This window comes from Misgurnus anguillicaudatus, chromosome 12, assembly GCF_027580225.2.
Source record: "Misgurnus anguillicaudatus chromosome 12, ASM2758022v2, whole genome shotgun sequence".
NCBI lineage: Eukaryota > Metazoa > Chordata > Actinopteri > Cypriniformes > Cobitidae > Misgurnus > Misgurnus anguillicaudatus.
Genome location: NC_073348.2, coordinates 26538845 through 26559288, shown reverse-complemented (window position 1 = coordinate 26559288; position 20444 = coordinate 26538845). Strand labels below are relative to the sequence as shown.

The following is a 20444-nucleotide window of genomic DNA, read 5'->3' as shown; positions in this document are numbered from 1 at the left end:
ACTCAGACTTGCTACCTCAAAGACTCGGTCTTGACTCGGACTTGACTCTATTTGAAAACCAACAGACTCGGCCGTGACTCCTAAAGGACTTGGTCTCGACTCAGACTTGCTACCTCAAAGACTCGGTCTTGACTTGGACTCGACTCTATTTGAAAACCAACAGACTCGGCCTTGACTCCTAAAGGACTTGGTCTTGACTTAGGCTTGCTACCTCAAAGACTCGGTCTTGACTCGGACTCGACTCTATTTGAAAACCAACAGACTCGGCCTCGACTCCTAAAGGGCTTGTTCTTGACTCAGACTTGCTACCTCAAAGACTCGGTCTTGACTCGGACTCGACTCTATTTGAAAACCAACAGACTTGGTCTCGACTCCTAAAGGGCTTTGTCTCGACTCAGACTTGCTACCTCAAAGACTCGGTCTTGACTCGGACTCGACTCTATTTGAAAACCAAAAGACTCGGCCTTGACTCCTAAAAGGCTTGGTCTCGACTCAGACTTGCTACCTCAAAGACTCGGTCTTGACTCAGACTTGACTCTATTTGAAAACCAACAGACTCGGTCTCGACTCCTAAAGGGCTTGGTCTCGACTCAGACTTGCTACCTCAAAGACTCGGTCTTGACTCTATTTGAAAAACCAACCGACTCAGTCGAGACTCGGTCTCAACCCTTCAAAGACTCGGTCTTGACTCGGCATAGGCAGTCTCATCCCCATCACTAGTGTGTGTGTGTACAAACTTACTTTAATTTTTAAATTTTAGAGTTTATATTTCCCTGCGCTGCCATCAGATGCCACATTTGTGGATTTGTAAATCTCTTCCGTTCTTTTCCCACTTGCATTCATTCCAACAAATAAGAAAAAAAAATCAAAATTGACCCATTATTTTTATCCCTATTGTACAACATTTACTTCTTCATTAAAATTTAATGGCAATTTGTTTCATCTGATAATGCAAATGATTGTGAGTTGCAGACCACAGAGACAGAGAAATAGACACATGATGTGTGATTGTTATCTGGAAGAAGCTTTCATTGAACTCTTTTAACCCTGCCACGTTCCTTTGGACTCTCCCCACTATAGTTTACTGTCACATGTAAAGCCCCAAAAATGAAAAACCCTAAAATTAGTTTGTTTGACTCATCTGGTTTTTTCAAGTATTGTAAAGCAATTCAGTTGTGTTGTTTGGGGAACTTAATAGAAATCAAAATGTAAATGGTTATGCACTGATGATTTTCCTACCCAGTGAACTTAAAAATCACTGAGGTTACCCAGTCATCTGAAAATCTCAAAACGTAACATTATTTTAATGACATATTCGTTCCTTTTTGTCATTTCAATTAATTGGTTAATCAATAATTGGTTTATAAATTGGATTAAATGATTTGTTTCTGGTTCCGGTTCAACCCACCGATCCAATCACGATCTACACTTAAAGAATTTGCTTTGATTATTTGCTACAATATTCACAAACAGTAACACAGAGCTTGACGTCATCATGCAGTACGGAAATGTCTGTCTGCTGTGTGTGTGTGGGTGCAAGCTCATGTGTGTGTGCACACGTAGGCATGTTTCTAGACGCACGTATGTTTCAAGTGAAGGCAACCACAATTCGTCACATAAATGCATCCTGGCAGGAAATTGAAGAAGGCTTGACTGTCAACAGCTCGATAAAATAAAGTCATTTAGATCTGGATTAAAGCAGAGCCTTGTGATAAAAACACAAAAACAGCATAAATGAAGTGAATCATTTCAAAACTAAATAAAGTGTGTACTAGTAAAAGGTTAAAGCGAATGCAAACCCATGTAATTCTGCTTTTGACACTATAGTGCTTTAAGTAAAAGCATCCTTTGTCTATTCAGATGGGCAAATGCACCACAGCACTGCTGAAGTGAAACTAAGTGAGTGTTGATACAGACAGGCTTTAGAGGTCGGTTTTGGTAGACGATGAAAATATAAACCGGTTCCTGTCTCTCTGGTGGTGTAGCTCACTTCCTGCGCTCTGACGCTGTTTAGCACTTTGAGTTCTGACAGACATTGACACAGATATGGATTTTTTTATAACTGTGGCGACTTATAAAGTTATTTTAATGTGCATCATACAAGGTAAGTGTTCTGATTTTTTCACAAAGAATATATTCAGGAATATTATAATGCTAATAAAATCATCTGCTTATTTATATTTCATAGAATGATGCTAAATGCGTTTCTTTAGCTCGGCTGGTAGAGCATGGTGTTAGCTGTGTAAAAGGTCAAAGGTTTGATCCCAGGGAACACACGTGTTGATAAAATGTATAACTTAAGTTGCTTTTGGATAAAATTTTTAGAAATTTTTCCTTATGAAACTGTAAACTTGTTCATTCATTTCTATGGAATGTATTATTGTCAACTTTTTAATAAAGTAATATGTATTATCACTCACTTAAATTGTTTGGTAGGAACAAATGGCCTCACGATACATCATTACAATTCGACAACTGCTGTAAAGGGAGAAAACATTAGCCTGCCTTGCATTGTGGATGAGCAAGAAAATGTCAACATTATCCAGACAGAATGGATTAAACAGAAAAGTGGAGATGATCAGAAGATCGCAGTTTTCCATCCTTTATTCCCAATACAATATCATAAAAATGGTTTTGTTGTGGAGGGAAGGAAGAGTTCAACAGGGAAGCTACGGGGCTCTGTCTTGAACCTGATTCACGTAACACTGAATGACAGCGGCAACTATATTTGTGAAATGACTTCTTTTCCCTTTGGCTCGATTAAAAGGCTTACAAAGGTGTATGTCACAGGTAAACTTTTCACCGTTATCCATTTTATCTGAATATTCTGTATACAACACAAATAAAACTGAATGAGCATAATCTCTTTGTTCATTTCAGAGCCTCCAGTATCATTAGAGATGTCAAGTTCATATGAATTTGTAAAAGAGGGAGACGAAGTAAAAATGAGATGTTCAGCTAGTCCTCGCCCACTCCGTTATGTACTTCAAAGGTCAAAGGTGAGTGACTGCACACTTACAAAGGGATAGTTCACCCAAAAACGAAACATTCATTTAGCAGCATGTTGCATCCAAACCTGTATGATTTCTTAAACCCAATCTCAGTGTTGCATATAAATTGCGGCACATCTTTTTGTTGTTGTTTTTTGCTATTTTTTACCATTGTCGCTTGGGTTTAGGGTTAGACTAACTTTTTGTTACATAAAAATGACATCCTAACCCAAATCCCAACTCCAAGCGACCATGGCTTAAAGGAATAGTCTACTCATTTTCCATATTAAAATATGTTATTACCTTAACTAAGAATTGTTGATACATCCCTCTATCACCTGTATGTGTGTGCATGTAAGCGCTGGAGCGCGCTGCGACACTTCGATAGCATTTAGCTTAGCCCCATTCATTCAATGGTACCAATCAGAGATAAAGTTAGAAGTGACCAAATACATCAGCGTTTTTCCTATTTAAGACGAGTAGTTATACGAGCAAGTTTGGTGGTACAAAATAAAACGTAGCACTTTTCTAAGCGGATTTAAAAGAGGAACTGTATTTTGTGGCGTGGTGGCACTTTTGTGAGTGCTTCGACTCACCTGAAAAGTCCGCTCCCCTTCTCCATCTCATAATGGGATGGGGAGGGTGTTACTGCGCCGAGTCGAAGTACTCCCAAAAGTGCTATTACGCCGTAAATTATAGTTCCTCTTTTAAATCTGCTTAAAAAAGCGCTACGTTTTATTTTGTACCACCAAACTTGCTCGTATAACTACTCGTCTTAAATAGGAAAAACGTTGATGTGTTTGGTCACTTCTAACTTTATCTCTGATTGGTACCATTGAATGAATGGGGCTAAGCTAAATGCTATCGAATCGTCGCAGCGCGCTCCAGCGCTTACGTGCACGCACACAGATGATAGAGGGATGTATCAACAATTCTTAGTTAAGGTAATAACATATTTTAATATTGAAAATGAGTAGACTATTCCTTTAAAAATAGACAAAAGCATGGAGAAACCGTATATTAAATAACCTCCTTAAGCAAATCTCAAATCTAACCCTAAACCCAAGCAAAAATGGTTTAAAAAACAGAAAAAAATGGAGAAACCAATAAATAAAACGACAAAAAGACGCACCGTTTAAGTGAATGGGAAGGATTGGCATATCATATGCATGCATGTATTGCACAATTTTAACACTTCGTGCTATTTATACACATCTACATGAGACTGGGTAGGATTTCTTTTGAACAGCAGTTATGAATAATTCAGTGATAAGGCTTTAAGGTAAAGATTACTCAATCCATCAAAATGATAAAAAAAAAAACTGCAAATGTGCACATCACAATATGCATATGCAATGGTTTGCAATAACTTTCGTATAAATTATTTCAGAGTTATGTAAAGTCTAAGTTTTAGGTCGATGCAGATAGCAGAAAGACTGGCGTATAAATTTTAGGCCCTGTGCCTGCATGACTGCATGTATGTTGGTTATATAAGTTTTATTTTTTACAGTAAGTATAGTTTAATATCATTTAAATGGATTTTTATTAAATCCATAACTTTTTTCAGTTAAAAATAAACAAAAATCTGTTGTTGAGTAAATACATAAAAAATCAGTGTTCAAAACTGTCTGCTGTACCCTGATTTGTAATGTTAATCTTATAATAATGATTTATAATTTGCTTGGTCAGGTCAAACTTTGCGAAAAATGTAATTTAAACATTTTGAAATTATAGCGTAATTACGTCACAAGAAAGAAGAGGACGCGGCTACTTTAGTCCTAAGTGACGATCATTTGGGGAATTTCACTTGAACGTCAGATTATTATGTCCTTACATCTGGGAAATCATCTACAATTAAGGCTCAAACTGCAAAGAGCTTGTGCTATAACAAGAGTTAATGCTGCTTTCATAAATTTTATAATTATCACTTCAAAAGTCGTAATTATGAGCTTGTTGGGTTCAGGTGCTTTGTTGTCGAAAAGAATGTAGGTATACTTGTACCAGGTACACTTGCGTGTGTCTTAGACTTTTTTCTTCACTCAATGGGACAGTCCTATACAGGGTTTAAATCATGGGTGTCGGAAGAAAAAAAAATGTTAGTGAGTCTAAGTAGATGCCATTTTCTTGTATTCTGGTGCCTTTTAAACAAACAAGTACTTTTATAGTCTAAAAACTTTGCTTACCTTGTTGTGCCGCGGGAGTACAGTGGGCAAAAGTAGTGAAAACCCAAAATTTGAGTTTAATTTATATGGCCTTTAAATGAGCCAAGTGGAATGGATTTGACTGACGGTGCTTTCACAAGTAAACAGACATAAAAACCCATTTATTCTATTGAACAAATTTGACCCCGTGGGTCCTCCAGGGTTAAATATAATGGTTTTGTCACCCATGGTTTATATTAACCCAGGACTAGGCCTTAGTTATATTTGGACATTTATGTATGTTGCCAGCACCACCCGCTCTTGTAGATTCATCCAAAGAAAATTAGACCTTTGCTATCGAAGCATGCTACACAGGTCCTAGTCCAGGCTCTTGTCCTGTCCAGACTGTACTATTGCAATGCGTTATTGGCCGGACTCCCAGCCTGTACAACCAAACCCCTATAGATGATCAAGAATGCTGCTGCAAGAGTGGTCTTCAATTAGTCAAAGAGGGTGAACGTCACTCCTCTTTTTGTCAGGTAACACTGGCTTCCTGTAGAAGCTGACATTAAATTCAAAGCTCTGCTCCTGGCTTTTAAACCGCCACTGGGTCAGCACCCCCTTACCTTCAATCGCTTATACAGACTTATGTACCCTCTAGATCCATGTGGCTTGTGGTGCCATCCCAAAAAGGGAAAAAATCACTATTGCGTACCTTCTCTGGATCTATTTCTCATCTGTGGAATGATCTGCGGGTTGCAACAAGATCTGCTGACCAGTGGCGGCTGGTCAATAGGCTACTTTAACATGTTACCAAAAAGTTAAATATATAGTGCAAATTATTACAAAATAAAATCATTTAGTTGTACTATTTCACTGTTAGTCATGTTATCATTTATTTAAAAATAATAATCAAAACTGAGTTTGTTGTGGGTGTGTCAAGCAAGTGTGTATGTAGGTCAGTAAAAAGGGTAAAAACATGTAACCTGAGGCTGAGCTCTAATTGGTTGGTTTCGGATCCGCCCTGGGGCGCAGGACTGTGCGCCCCAAACCCTCCCACTTATGTTGTAAGCGAATCAAAATAGTTTTTTATGTCTTTGACCTTATGTGATTGGATTGTTCTCAAAGTCTCAAAACCGCGTTGCAGATTGTCATGGAACTGAGCAGTATAAGCAAGTGAAATATCTTGAGATAAAGGAAATATGATTTTATGCTTACAAAATCACCCTTTACCAGGTGTTCAGTTGAAGAATAAATAAAGGATTAAGGAGCTTGGACCAGATTGAGCACCAGGAAATGATCATGGTGGCGTTTACACTGTGTGCTTTTCCAGGTCTTATGGCAAACGGAGTTGGCTAACGTTAGCAGGATGCTACAGTAAGTCATTATTGTTTTCCCTGTTTGCTGTTTCAAAGTCTGCGTGATAGAACGCATTTGAGCTCCCTTTGTGTGGACATGATGCTCAGATAATTCTGTATTTTCCATGGCTTGGTCAACTTCGTTGCAAAGTAGCCTACTGGTCTGTGATAAGGCAACTTTACTGTGTGTGTGCGTGTGTGCATGCGTGCGTGTGCATGCGCGCTTGCGTGTGTGTCAGATCAGTTAACCAAATGGAAGAGCGCGAAATCAATCTTCAGACAGATTAATGCAGACTCTTGTCATTAGATTACCTCAGATAGACGGTGTCTTGTTACATCTATTTGCCGTCTATCTGATGTATTCTAATGACAAGAGTCTGCATTAATCTGCTTGTGTTTATAACACAAGATGGTTTCAGATAAAGTTTCATGAGTTTAATTCATTTCAGGTTTTTACAAATTTTTTGCTATTTTAATCGCAATCGTATTTTGTGATTTGATCATATTTGCCTGTTCAACATAAAGTTTACATGTTTTATCGCCTCAGCTGTCTGTCACTGCGAGATCATCATTTATCTGCTTCACGTGATGTTAAAATGCACGCTCTCTGTTCATCTGTTCTCTTCACAAATAAATAAATAAGCAAACATATTTTAACTTGTATGCTCGTCTTGTAAGTTCACGATTGGAAATAAACATGTGAACCAAAACAATTATTATCCTCAAAACATGAAATGACGGATAATAATTTATGGCAGAATTTTTACAAGTGAAAAAGTCTAACGCAACCTCTGGTGTGCGTGTGTGTGTGTGTGTGTGTGCGTGCATGTGTGTGTGTGAATGATTACCTTGATTAGTTCATTACTGATAATAAACAAATATTATACTCAGATTCATAGTACATGCGCGGAAAATCCGCCGAGCGACAGCTGCCGGCTTTTTTGAAAAGCGCTGTGCTTCCATTGGAAACAATTAAAAACATACACTGGCCGCCGGTGTAAAAGCTTTGGTGTGCACGCCCCCTTAGAATGTACAATTGTCATGTCAATGTATAATGACAGACCCGCTCTAATGCTGTGATCAAAGACATCAGATACATCCGCACGGAGTAGCAGGGCAAAGCACAATGCACATTTTACTCCGCAAATAACTGCAATTTTATGTTTCCAACAGAGATGGCGATAGAGAGGCAAAAGTTACGAAGTGCAGCTTTAAAGCATTATCGTATCGAATCTTGAATTATTTGGCAAACTGTATTATTATAAGTTATCTGTTAAAAAATTTTTCTTTAATATAATCCAGATCTACTTCACAGCTTAAAAAAAACAAAACATTTTTACAATAACCTATAGCATTCTGATTCTTATGAATCTGCATGATTGCTTTGGGAATAAGACCAAAATTCTGCTCTTCACACACAGTTATCATAAAGCATTAGCAGACTTGGAGTATAACACATAATGCGGTTATTTTTTAGGCTTGACAAATTTGGGTCAAAAATAATAGATTAAAAAGTTCATTCTTTAGGATTTCTTGTTTTTGTTCCAGTTACACTCGTTTTGGATTCATGAAAATTGGTGATACTGTTTTTGGGTGACCTGTCTCTTTCATTTCCAGTCCACATAATGATTGATCTTTTCTGCATATTGTTTTCTTTGAAGCAAGAATAAGACTTTGATCTCATTTTTCTTATCACAGGACGAATCGTTTTTACTTAAAAGCTTGAGTGGAGAGTTCAATTTACCCAACATCACCAGAAACAACAGTGATCTGTATGTCTGTTTACCTCAATGGGACTCATCAGACCAACATCAGCAAGGTTTCAACGCCACCATGAGACTGACTGTGAATTGTAAGTGCTCATATTAGGGATGTAAATCAAATACCCAAAGCAAATAGAAATGGGGATAATCACAAATGAATCACAAAGCTCAGACTCTTACAAGTACACAAAATTAATAAACTATGTGACCCAAATCCAGGTTAAACCATCAAAGTTTGATTTCAATCTTACTCAGTCAATATTAAAGATATCAACTATACATTTCATAAAATGATGTAGGATGTTCTTTTTTGTAGAAAGCAGTAAATGCTGGGTTTTCAGAAAACTGGGTCACAAATAATTCCTGTTTTCTCAAACAGTTCTTGACAGCATTGAGTGCAACACAAGCAGCCCTTTAAGAGTCAATATTGGTGAAGATGTGACGATTTCTTGTAAGACAAAAGCCTCTCAGCCATTGCTGTATCAATGGATAAAGGGTAAGATTATTCAGTCTGAAATGTTAAGAGATTAATATTGCTTGATTTAAAAATGTTTGTGTATTTGTGTTGTAGTAAATGCCAGAGCTTGTTTGACATGAATATGTGATTGTTTGTAGGGTAACACAACAGTCGCTGGCTCTGACACTTTGTCTCTGAGTTCAGTGACTTCTGATCATTCAGGAACATATCGACTGACCGCTGCTTTTCACAACAATCAACTCCAGACACACATGGACCTTTCTATCCATGTTCTCCCAGGTATGAAAAGCTATTGTTTTTAGTATTGTAACTTGTGTGGAGTTTTTTTTAAATATGGTAACTAAATAATAAACCATAAAACCTCAGAATGCCCAAAGCAATGCTCATTGCTGAGCCGGAGATGTATAAACATAAGAAAGTCACTGAATCCCTTGGGAATTAATTATACACCGTGAAACGCAGAACATTCAATATACATAAATATTCTGTGAATATGTGAAAATGCCATACATAAATGTAATTACATGCATGTAAATAATCCTAAAATCAATTGTTTACTTTTCACTTTTTTACCCCATTCATGTAAAAGGATCCACAACTGAGACGACATCATCCCCAACAAAAAGCTTCAGCACTTCATATCTCAATCAAACCACCAACTCTTTGATCAACTTTACTTCTAATTCATGGAGCACTGATGCTACGGTGACAACATCACAATCCGGTCACTTTCTAACAAATACAACACAACCAAATGCTACAATGACCACTGATCTCGCCAGACACACCAGTGATAATAGTCCTTTCAATGGCAGCTCTTTTGCTCCCCCTGTTGGCAATGCATCCACATCACATCCATATTTCTTAAACTCGACAAGCACCTCGTATCCCATCAATATGACAGCTACAGATCCAGCTACCAGAAGCACAACAGTTACATTTGTTAGTGAAAACAAAGACACCACAGTGACTGTCAGGGTTGTGATAATAGAACAAGGTACAGTAACACATATATTCCTTTTCAAATTTTTTGGTGAAAGAAATGCAGACCATACTGAAGGCTGATCGCAAATGATGATAGATTTTGAGAAGTAAATGGTACCATTGGAACACTCTGAAGCACTTTTGAGGGTGAACTTGACCTTCAGCCTCCACATCCTGGTCAAAAAGTATGAAGGTAAATCAGTAGCAAAACTTGAGAGCATGTATTTTAATATTGATCAATTCCAAAGGTTATCATTGGTTTGTTAGTTCCCTTGATTGTGATTTTACCCGCCACAAGGGAGCGATGTGGCTCTTCTGCTGAGTGACGTCATCAAACCCGGCCCAAGTAAAAAGAGTTTCAAAAGTCAAAAAACAAAGATTTGACAGTGCAGTGACAGATTTGAAACGATGTGCATATTTGTGTTTGTTTAGCTAGTGTTTTTTTTTTTTGAAATCTTTTTTTAGATTTTTAGTTTGCAAGTTTTCACATTGTGACTGTGATATTAGTGTACAAGTACAAATATAAAATTTTTATACAAATATTATATTTAGAAGTTTTGTTACTGGTTTACCTTCATAAAAATCCTCAAAGACTTTTCCACAGTTTTCCGTTCTATAAATTACTAAACAAAATTATCTGTTTACCAGCACTTTAAAGCATTTAAGTAACCTAGTTGTATTTTAGATGCTATTTAATTACAGTTTGATTTCGTTAACAATAATGTTTCATGATCTAATCCTGAAAAATAAAATCAAACACCATCATACATATTTTCCTAATAAGTTTCCTGTTTTACACGACATTTTTTGAGTTAAATTGGTTGAGAACATATTTTTAAGTAGATGAGATTCATATAAAGTCTCATGTAGACTAATGTCAGTATAATTAAAGCAACACCAAAGAGTTTTTTTTTACCTTAAAATTCATCCACTCGAAACATGGTGAATGGCACTTTCACATTGGCTTTGCAGCCCTCTATCGGCCAAAACCGCACTAAAGAAGTTTCCAACCGTCGGGTCACGGTCCTGTAGTTTGAGTGAAAACTACAAAAACTTGCTTTACGCAGACCTACAACCCAATCAGAGCCAGCTGCTGCAGTATTTACGACAATGGTAATGGACAATTCCGCTTCTAACCTGTAGGGGGAACAAAGAGCAAAAACTCTTTAGTGTTGCTTTAATTCCTAACACTATTATTGGTTGATCATGCAGTTCAGTTTTAAAACTTTGAGGCCTCACATCTCTCTTTCTTCCATTTTCTACTTGATCAGACTCAAAACGGGTATCATATATTGTTATCCCAATACTGTTGCTGTTACTGGTGTTGATTCTTCTACTGTACAAAAGACACATCACACAGAAAAAGTAAGAAACGCAAAAATTGTCCACTATACTGTTCTTTATATCCATAATGGTCATTATTTTTCACTTTCTTTGTTTCAGAATGGATATGCCACCTCCGTTCAAGCCTCCTCCTCCACCAGTAAAGTACACATCAGTGAGAGTCAATGATATCCGCATGACTGATATTTAAGCGTGACTCTGTGTGCCTTTTAGCCCCACCCACAGATCACGGGGCAGAATTTCACTGACTGTTATCATACAAGATTTAAAATACTTTTAACATGCAGATAAACCAGATTTAAATGTATTATGTTGTTGATTTTGTTTATTTTTATGTGTTTATATGTAATTTGTTTTTTGCACATTTTTAATTGTAGGGCTATGTAAAAATGTTATTTTTATAATTCATCTGTTTTTTCCAATTGTACAATTTTATTAAATTTAATTCTGTGTTTAACAAATTTGCCAATTAACTGTATATTTTCAATATATAAATCAGTCTATGCAATTGAAGAGCTCAGATGCAAAAGCGGCTTAACGCATGCACCTTCATCAAAAAGGAGATAATGGGCAAATTAAAAACAGCGTTTTCACTTCTGGGATTGGGATGGTCACTCAGGATAAAGTGAAAATGACAATTTATTGTAATCGACATAATTACACACACCTATTAAGAGTTAACACATCAAGAGTTCTTATCTTCGAAGGTAAAAGGGCTTAGGGAATTATCATTTCCGATTGAAATTCGGCCAATGATATTGACCAAAAGCATCAAATATCTTCACTTTAAATCCTCTATATGCACAGAAGACTAAGTAAATAAACGATAGCATGTGAAACGGCCGTGGATCACATTCAAACTTGGACCTGAATACAACCTAAATGTGGCTGCCACATAGATCACAGCGCCCCCTAATGTGTGGTTCAGTTTCTTCATTTTTACATTCTGACTTTTTTTATTTGCAATGTTTTTAGATGCTAGTGTCTTGTCCAAAAATTGAAGAAGTTGAGATTTTGTCTTAAAAGCTTGCATGCACTTAGAGGGTTTTGCAGCGAAAGACAGTCACTCAAATTTGTTAAAGGAACACGCCCATATTTGGGGAATATGGCTTGTTCACCGTATACCCCAGAGTTGGATGGGTCCATGCATGCCTGTATCATCTTTGTGCGTGCTGTGGCTCTGTCTGATGCAGCCCCGCTAGCTTAGCTTAGCACAAAGACTGGAAGTGAATGGCTTCAGCTAGCATACTGCTCCCAACAAGTGACAAAATAACACCAACATTTTCTTATTTGGGTGTTGTGATTTGTGTGGTCACACCGTGTACCAATAACGAGGTCATATGAGACACAGCCATCTTTTAACAGTATATATACTGGGAACTATATTCCCAGAGAACAGAGACTTCGGTCAGAGTTGTGCAAATCACTCCGCCCAAGTAGCAGTGCTTTGCCATCTGAGAATATAGTTCCCAGTGTATGTGCTGTTGGAGGATCACTGTGTCTCGTGTCACCTTGTTATTTGTACACGGTGTGAGTATACAAACCACAAAACATAAGTGGGAAAATGTTTGCGTTGTTTTGTCGCTTGTTGGGAGCAGTGTGCTGGCTGGAGCCGTTCACTTCCAGTCTTTGTGCTGGGCTAAGCTAGCGGGGGCTGCGTCAGACAGAGTTGCAGGACGCACGGAGAGGAGAGGGGTATGTGTGGACTTTTCTAACTCTGGGGGATACGGTGAATAAGTTAAATCCCCAAAATGTGGGCGTGTTCCTTTAAATACCATGAAATGTCTAAAGTGACAATATCAATTACTGCCTAATAACCTTTTTATTGCCATTAAAGTTAAATTACTTAACCTATACACCAAAAAAACAGAAAACATTTTATATGCACTTAGGGGGTGTTTTGCATCTGAACTCTTAAATTGTCCTGCTTTTGATGCAGTTTTGATATAGCTGCAAATCTAGCATGTAATACACATCATCACGGTCCAAGTGCTTTCCTCTGAAACTACTGTACAGGTTACAGTAGCCCCCTGTTTGAATTAACAAACCGAAGGCGACAACAACTTTTTACAGGCTCCATAAAACCTCAGCTACACCTCAGATAGTAAAGACAAACCAACTGCAAAACCACATCAGACGGAGTGACCAACAGACAGTGTTTATCCTCAATCTTATAGAGCAATGCCAAATATGGCCAGGCTATTTTTAGTCCATAGCCCTACTTTGGTACCCATTTCTTATTACTACTGTAGAAACAACAAACAAACACAACATTTGTAAACATAACATAAGCTTAGGTTTCAATTTATGCTGCTAATGCAAAATTTTACATTTAGTTTTCTTTTCTTCTTTTTTGTGTTGAGCCGTACTGTATAGAGAGAAGATTAATAAGCATATGTGTGCGGCGCAAAACTAGTGCATGTGTTTTAGGAAGAGATAAAGAGATGAGTTTTGTACATTGTGGTTCTTTGCTTGAACAACAGCTTCATTTTCACTCAAGAGGACGTTTCCTGCTCTTGCTTTTGTGGCCGGAAATGGAAAATTCAAAAAGGATTGATTGTTTCAAAGTTGAGATCATCTGTATCCTGTAACACGTCTCTAGTCAATGTTATACATGATATTGGGTAATTAAACAAATGTAAATACAATAATAATGTATGTGAAACTCAATTATTGTTTAGTAAAAGTAAAAAAATAATAATTTTATTCATTTTTGTTATTTGTGTGTTTATATCTTTGTATCATAAATACAGAACAGCTTTTTGTCTGTTTAATATGAGCTTGTGTGGTCCTTTTATAAACATTACCTGAATGCAGTGTTACAAGAAATAGTACATTTAATTTTAGAAAAGATTGTCTTTAACTACACTTTTTATCTATTATATATTTTGTCATCCTCCGTATCACAATTTCAGTAGTGTTGTATATTTAAAACTTTGCACATGATTATAAAAAATATTTGTTTTCTTTTGCATTACATTATACAAGCTATATTAGCTTAGTTTACATTTGTAGGCTTTTTGATTCCTATGTATACCTAATTTTAAATCACAATTTTACTGATGACCTAAATCATTACAAAATTTAAAAAATTGCTAAATAATAATGAACTTTTTAATAGAAAGGTGAGGAGGAACTAATTTCACAAACTTTACAAAACATGGCAAACAACAACAATACACTTCTAAAACAGAAAGTCTAAAAAATATATCTTAATTGTATTATATATAATTATATCATAATAAAACTTTATAATTTATTTATTTTCTTAAGTTCTAAAGAGATCAATGAGACTGTTCTTAATGACACAATGTGATGTGTGTGATGTTTGCAACGAATAAGGTGGCCGCCACATTTCCTGTTTGTAACCGTAAAAGTCTAAAGACGACAAAAATAGCTGCAACACTTGTGCACATCGTCTTGAACATGCTCGCGCACAGGTGAACGCGTTTTTATCACACAAAGTGTTTATCGGACATCTGACCCTAAAGCAAGATGTCAGGTAAGTGCTAGAGGATGTTTTAATTTTTTTTGATTGCATGAGAACAATTTTTCTGTATTTCAGCAAGTTTTTTAATCTCTTTGAGTAGGTGTTTATATTTTTAAGGTCATCCATTTTTGTGCCAAAGACAGAAAATTAATTCAAATGAATTTAACATTCAAAGGCCTCTTTGTAATCCTAGAGTATATATTTATGTTTAATGGCACATTTAAATTCATAAAAGAAAGTGTAGGCTAAATGATTGTTGATAATTATATTTTACAAGCGACTTTTATGATTTGTGCTGTTTACAAAATCTAAATGTACATTTGCATTATCTCTATGCCAATAATAATATTAAGAGTTTGATTTCAAAACCAGATAACTCCGTTTTATTCTTTTCTCAAAACATGTTATTTTTATGTTATCATGTTTTTGTTGTATTTTATTGTGTACTTAACTGCAGTTTGATTGATATCAATTGGAATGCACAATCAAAAAACATATTTTTGAAAAATTAAAAAGAGTGTAACAAAGTCTTGAATAAAACATATTAGATTTTAATAACATACAAATATATGGATCAATATAATATAATTTTATATATGTGTGTGTGTATCTGTAGGTAATGAAAAGTGCATACATCCATATGTGGTTATTGCTCTGTTATCTCTTGGACTGCTGATATCTGTTTGTATAAATGTTGCTCTCTATTTATTAAGAAGACAGGACAGAAATAAAAGAGCTAAGTGCTATTCAGTTACACTAATGTGAAATTTGAAAGAACGCATAAAGAAATGTTACATTTGATCAAACTGAATAAAAATGTATCTCATGATTTTGATTTAGCTAATGAAGACCCTTTTGAGTATGGAGAGGAAGAATTTCGTAGAAATTCAATTGACAGGTGACGATCAACAAACTGTTTCCAATGAATTTTTAAAAATGCTGCAACTTGACAAAGGCAGTTAATTACATTTTTTTTTTTTTTTTGACGTAATAATAATCTTAATCCACAACTCTTTACAATAAAAAATTGACAGCTTGGTTATCTGTCATGCAGGTTTGAGGACGATGAAATGGAAAGAAAGGAGAATCCAATTTATGGGAATATCTGTTTAGAAGTAGGAGGTGGGTTTCTCACAAATACACTCTGGGATAATGCTGGGATATTTTCAACACATTATTGGGTCTAAAAGGCACAAGCCCAGCCCGTTTGGTTGTAATTTATGCTGGGTTGTTCCAACCAATTGTTGGGTCAAATATATTATATAATTTTTTTTTTTCTTTTTTTTGCTTAATTTAACCCAACTCCAGGGCTTGTCCCTTTTTGACCCAACACTGCGTTGAAAATAACCCAGCATTTTTAAGAGTGTATAATCTTTTATTTAATCCAGTCTCTTATTTATGCAATTTGTCAGATGAAACACATCCTAACATGACACCAATGATATTCCAAATTATTTAGTTACATCTAAAATAATGCATAAATGAAGAAAGTATTTATTCATTACTCAATCTGATTCTTTTGAACAGGATCTTTCAGAATGCCTGAAGATGTGTGCTATGAACAAATGTCACAGGCAAGCACATCAAAAAAGACTTTAAAGGTATGCTTTTCTCTCGGATGACTTGGAAGTTTGTTTGCATTTGTCACATTTTCCAAATAATGCAAAATATTAATTCTTGATTTCAATGTTCACATTTTTGCTTTCCTTATGTAAACACGGAGCTCTCCAAATAACTTAAATAGGAAACATTTCAGGTTTTAAAAACATTTTATGTCGATTACTGCACTGATTTATTATTTATTTATATTTACATTTCTTTTGCTTATTATTTAGATGAACGCATCCAATTGGATGCATTTGGATAGTGTGTCTTTATACGAGTTAATGTCTTGTTTAGAAACCATTGCATGGTTTGCTGATATTTCCAATCCTTAAACTTATAAAACAGTTACAAAACTGCATTGTGTGTGACAGTTTTAAAATTACTTCATGACATCTGATTTTATCAGTGTTTTTTTTAAACATCATCAGATAGCTATCTGTGAAAGCACACATGAAAACTATTTCAGGCATGTCCTCCCACGTATTTTTATATAGAGCAGGCCTGTGTGTAGAAACATAGCTTTTAATGAATGCAGCTGTGGTCAGAGATCTCAGACCACTGTGCAACAGTAAATGCGTCAAAAGCTTCATGCTTAGACCACAATAATAACTTTCATGCGAAACATTTAATGTTTATCTGCAATGATCTTTTGCAAAGAACTAATGGGGTCTTATTTAGTAAAATTTTGTTTGACATTGCGGTGTCAACATTTCGAATACAGTTTGCCTGTACGCTTTTACGGATGCTGACATTTTATTGTCAGGTTTATGCTAAGAGATAAATGTATTGTATACATAAAAAGCCCTTCAAGTAAATTTCACAATAATAACTTTACGTAAACTTATTGTGAAATGTACTTGAAGGCCTTTTTATGTTGTACATCAATGTAATTCTCATGAATGATTGTCAAGAAATTCAGGATCAAAATGATAAATAAGTCATTATTTCTAAAAACGTGGCTGCTATATACTTTCCTGTGACACATTTTGAAAACTTAAAAAAAAATGTTCAGCTACATCAAACCAGTTATATTATGTATTATATGCTATAATTATTCAACAGGTCCATCAGGGAGATGTGTCCTATGCTTCTCTGGATCTGTCAGCAAATAAAAAGCGTAAGAAGAAACGAAAATTCCAAAAACAGGCTCAGACCCACCAAGCTCAGACACATCCACAACCTGTTTCTCAGCAGAACTGTGAGGACCAGGACATTGAGGCGGACATCACCCTCCCATCACGAACCAGCAGCCTCGTGGTTTCACGGCATAGTATCTACCTCAACAGCCATCAAGTAGCCCTGGAGGCAGAGGAGAGAGAGAGGGAGAGAGAAAGGGTGAGGGAGTTAGAGAGGGAGAGAAATAAAACTGAAGAATTTGAGTTGAGAACAAATTCACATGAAGACTTTGACCACTCACTCGGCAGATCAAGACAAAGTCTGGAAGATAATAGTTAACAAAACTTTTGCATCCTTAAAGATGAAACATCATACTGTGGGCGGAACTGTCAACAGCTCAGATATCAAAAATAAGAAACTCATAGTATAATGCAAAGGTCACAAGCTTTTGGGTGAGAAGTGAAGAAATTCTCATACATTTCTTTGCAAAAGCAGACCTTTTATTTTGAGGATGTGTTAATAGAGTTCGCTATGATGATGAACTTTTTTATTGTTGTTGCATTTGGAAACTTTTAATGTTGGTCTGTTTGCAGTTGTACATATATTAAAAAAGCCATGCTAACAAATATTCTCTATTGTTTAACAGTTAATAATTAATAATAAAAAAAAAAAAAATTAAAAATAGTGCATTTGTGATTAAGGGCTTCATTCAATTCACAGTGTTTTTTATAAGTTATAATATAATTAAAGGTTATGGTGAATGTGTTTTTGTGCTTTGCTTTTTTTCTTTAAATGTCTCAAGGTTTAAAGATGAAAAAGCATAATAACCACAGTTCGGAAAAATACTAAAATAAGACACACATGCAATTCAATTAAAAGTCAAATATACAGACCAAATATCTTAAAGCAACTTTTAGTCTTTACTATAGTAAACTGTAGTAAATCGTTATATAATGTAAAATACTACATACTATATGTGTATATTACTACACTTTATTATTGTAATAACAATATGAACAGATACTATGTAGTATTACTTTTATATTTAATATAAATTAATAAACACTTTAGTTTCTACTACATACATTTTTCTACAGTTAGTTTACTATAGTAAATTCTCAACTATATTACAGCATTTTCATTTAGGATGACAACAAGACATAAACCGTTTCTCAATCCGAAGGCAGCATCCTCCGTAGGTCGCATTTCTAGTCTTCTTACGTCATCAACACTGTCTTATTTCAAAATATTAACAATTATAAACTTGACTATTATTTTTAGTTAATCGTAGATCGTTGTAATATGCTTAATTATGACTTGCGAATGTAATGCTCAGTTAACTTAAATTAAGCTTAATTGCATATACGACCTCCGCAGGCTGCAGTCTTTGGATTGAGAAACGGCCCCAACTTCCGCCGAAGCTTATGTGACGTATTTTGCTCCTGTAGTCACGTGATTGCAAACATGGCCGCGCGCTGCTGAAAGTCATGCGACAGTTTTTGGACATAATTTTGGTTTTACTTGTCTGTTTGCATTTGTAGTATATTGCAGTATATTTAAACTTGCCTATATTGTGATTTCGACGTATACTGTAAGCAATATTACAATGGATCACGATGGACAACTGCGAAACGTGAGTACATATAGCGCGTGCAGAGCTTGTCTCGTTTTACCATTTCGCAGTCATTATACGACAAATGGTGTACAATGTTATTGTTTTGTTTCTGTTATATAGTTGCGGGACTTCCTCCTCGTGTACAATCGCATGACGGAAATCTGCTTCCAGCGGTGCACGAGCAACTTCAACTACAGAAATCTGACAATGGATGAGGTGAATGGTGTCTGATTTACTAAATTAACGATAGTTTATGTAATGCATAGTTTAACTTACCCCCAGAATAATGCATGCGTGGGTTGAAATAAACAAAAGTTTGTATAGGTAGATGCAAATGAATTGTCATTGTTTTCAATGCAAATAAATGTAGTAATATTTAAGGGTGCACCTGTCACTGTAATAAATATACTTTAAGTTACTACTAAAAAAGCATGCACTAAATTACAGGCAGCTTACTATTACCTTTCATTCTAAATATCAAAACATTAAAAACACAATATTTAACGTCTTCTACCAAAAAAAGAAAAGAACAATTTTGACCCATATGTGTAAATGGGTGTTATTAATACAAATTCCCTTTTTCTTACTTTGTTCCAGGAGCGTTGTGTGGACAGTTGTGCGGGTAAATTAATAAGGACCAATCATCGCTTAATGGGCACGTATGTGCAGCTGATGCCGGCGATGGTGCAGAAACGCATGCAGGAGATGGAGAGCAAAGCTGCAGAAGTAGCAAAAGCTGAAGCTGCAGCACATGGAGGTGCAATAGAAAACCCACCTCCTGTGATGACGGACACACAACCTGGCCCTTCATCCATCCCTGGTGTCCCAGCCACAATATCTTCAGTAGAAATGCCCTCAGCCTTCGATCATGCATCATCAGGGCTCACTACGCCATCAAATATGACTCCTCAAATAGATTCAGCTCATAATCATCCATCCGTTTTTGAGTCAGCCACACAAGCAACAGAAACAGCCAAGGTGTCTGTCCCATTCATATCTACAAGTGAAGCATCATTGTCAGCGGTATCTCCTAATGCACAAACTGATTCTTTACAAGGAACCGTAACTGTGTCACCAGTAATATCCACATCTACAAGTTCTAGTGTAGGTTCCCTCTCAAGTGCAGTGGCAGGTATCCCAGTAGAAAAATTAAATCTAAACTCCAGCAGTTTGACAGCTATGTCTGCTTCTGAAACACGGTCTACAGCTGGAGCAGGCCAGAATTCCTCAAAAACATCCTGATGCCATGCAGAAAAAAAAAGAGAAGACAGAGATGTTATTTATGCTGCACTGAGCATATGCAGTCTTAACAGACAGGAATCATAGAAGCCTTTTAGAACTCTTGATCACTTTCAGTAAAATGAACTTCATGATATTTAAATACCTTTTTCAAAACCTATGTATTGCTGGCTAACAAGTGAACTCTGTCTTTTAATTAAAATTAATTGTAAAATCTGAAGATGTTTTGTCTTCCTGTTGTATTTTTAAATCTTTATAGTGTATTTTTAAAAGAATTATACATATTTAGACAGATTTTAGTTTACTCAAGTTACCTTATGT

At 35.9% G+C, this 20444-nt stretch overlaps 3 protein-coding genes across 3 annotated transcripts; all 3 read left to right on the top strand.

The window, feature by feature from the left end:
* The first annotated feature begins 1948 nt into the window (after positions 1 to 1948).
* LOC129447118 (nectin 1a) lies at positions 1949 to 12220 on the top strand. Its single transcript, XM_073874240.1, has 9 exons — positions 1949 to 2104; positions 2437 to 2790; positions 2881 to 2999; positions 8188 to 8341; positions 8632 to 8752; positions 8873 to 9009; positions 9320 to 9727; positions 10986 to 11079; positions 11158 to 12220. Exons 1-9 carry the CDS (start codon positions 2047 to 2049, stop codon positions 11246 to 11248), a joined length of 1536 nt encoding a protein of 511 aa, XP_073730341.1. The 5' UTR covers positions 1949 to 2046; the 3' UTR covers positions 11249 to 12220.
* A 2192-nt stretch (positions 12221 to 14412) lies between these two features.
* LOC129446981 (uncharacterized) lies at positions 14413 to 18019 on the top strand. The gene is made up of 6 exons (XM_073874239.1): positions 14413 to 14560; positions 15165 to 15288; positions 15393 to 15446; positions 15603 to 15670; positions 16076 to 16149; positions 17216 to 18019. The coding sequence occupies exons 1-6, from the start codon at positions 14554 to 14556 to the stop codon at positions 17606 to 17608; spliced, it is 720 nt and encodes a 239-aa protein (XP_073730340.1). The 5' UTR covers positions 14413 to 14553; the 3' UTR covers positions 17609 to 18019.
* A 676-nt stretch (positions 18020 to 18695) lies between these two features.
* On the top strand, positions 18696 to 20343 carry timm10b (translocase of inner mitochondrial membrane 10 homolog B (yeast)). Its single transcript, XM_055208530.2, has 3 exons — positions 18696 to 18902; positions 19005 to 19100; positions 19482 to 20343. The coding sequence occupies exons 1-3, from the start codon at positions 18876 to 18878 to the stop codon at positions 20124 to 20126; spliced, it is 768 nt and encodes a 255-aa protein (XP_055064505.2). The 5' UTR covers positions 18696 to 18875; the 3' UTR covers positions 20127 to 20343.
* Positions 20344 to 20444: the final 101 nt, after the last annotated feature.

What these genes read in the sequence shown, in the direction of transcription:
- timm10b (XM_055208530.2), top strand. Translation starts at nt 18,876, where the DNA reads ATGGATCACGATGGACAACTGCGAAAC. An exon ending in ACGATGGACAACTGCGAAAC is followed by an intron (nt 18,903 to 19,004) that starts GTGAGTACATAT and finishes TCTGTTATATAG; the next exon opens with TTGCGGGACTTCCTCCTCGT. An exon ending in GAAATCTGACAATGGATGAG is followed by an intron (nt 19,101 to 19,481) that starts GTGAATGGTGTC and finishes ACTTTGTTCCAG; the next exon opens with GAGCGTTGTGTGGACAGTTG.
- LOC129447118 (XM_073874240.1), top strand. Translation starts at nt 2,047, where the DNA reads ATGGATTTTTTTATAACTGTGGCGACTTATAAAGTTATTTTAATGTGC. An exon ending in TACAAAGGTGTATGTCACAG is followed by an intron (nt 2,791 to 2,880) that starts GTAAACTTTTCA and finishes TGTTCATTTCAG; the next exon opens with AGCCTCCAGTATCATTAGAG. An exon ending in GGTTGTGATAATAGAACAAG is followed by an intron (nt 9,728 to 10,985) that starts GTACAGTAACAC and finishes CTACTTGATCAG; the next exon opens with ACTCAAAACGGGTATCATAT.
- LOC129446981 (XM_073874239.1), top strand. An exon ending in TATCTGTTTAGAAGTAGGAG is followed by an intron (nt 15,671 to 16,075) that starts GTGGGTTTCTCA and finishes TCTTTTGAACAG; the next exon opens with GATCTTTCAGAATGCCTGAA. An exon ending in CATCAAAAAAGACTTTAAAG is followed by an intron (nt 16,150 to 17,215) that starts GTATGCTTTTCT and finishes ATTATTCAACAG; the next exon opens with GTCCATCAGGGAGATGTGTC.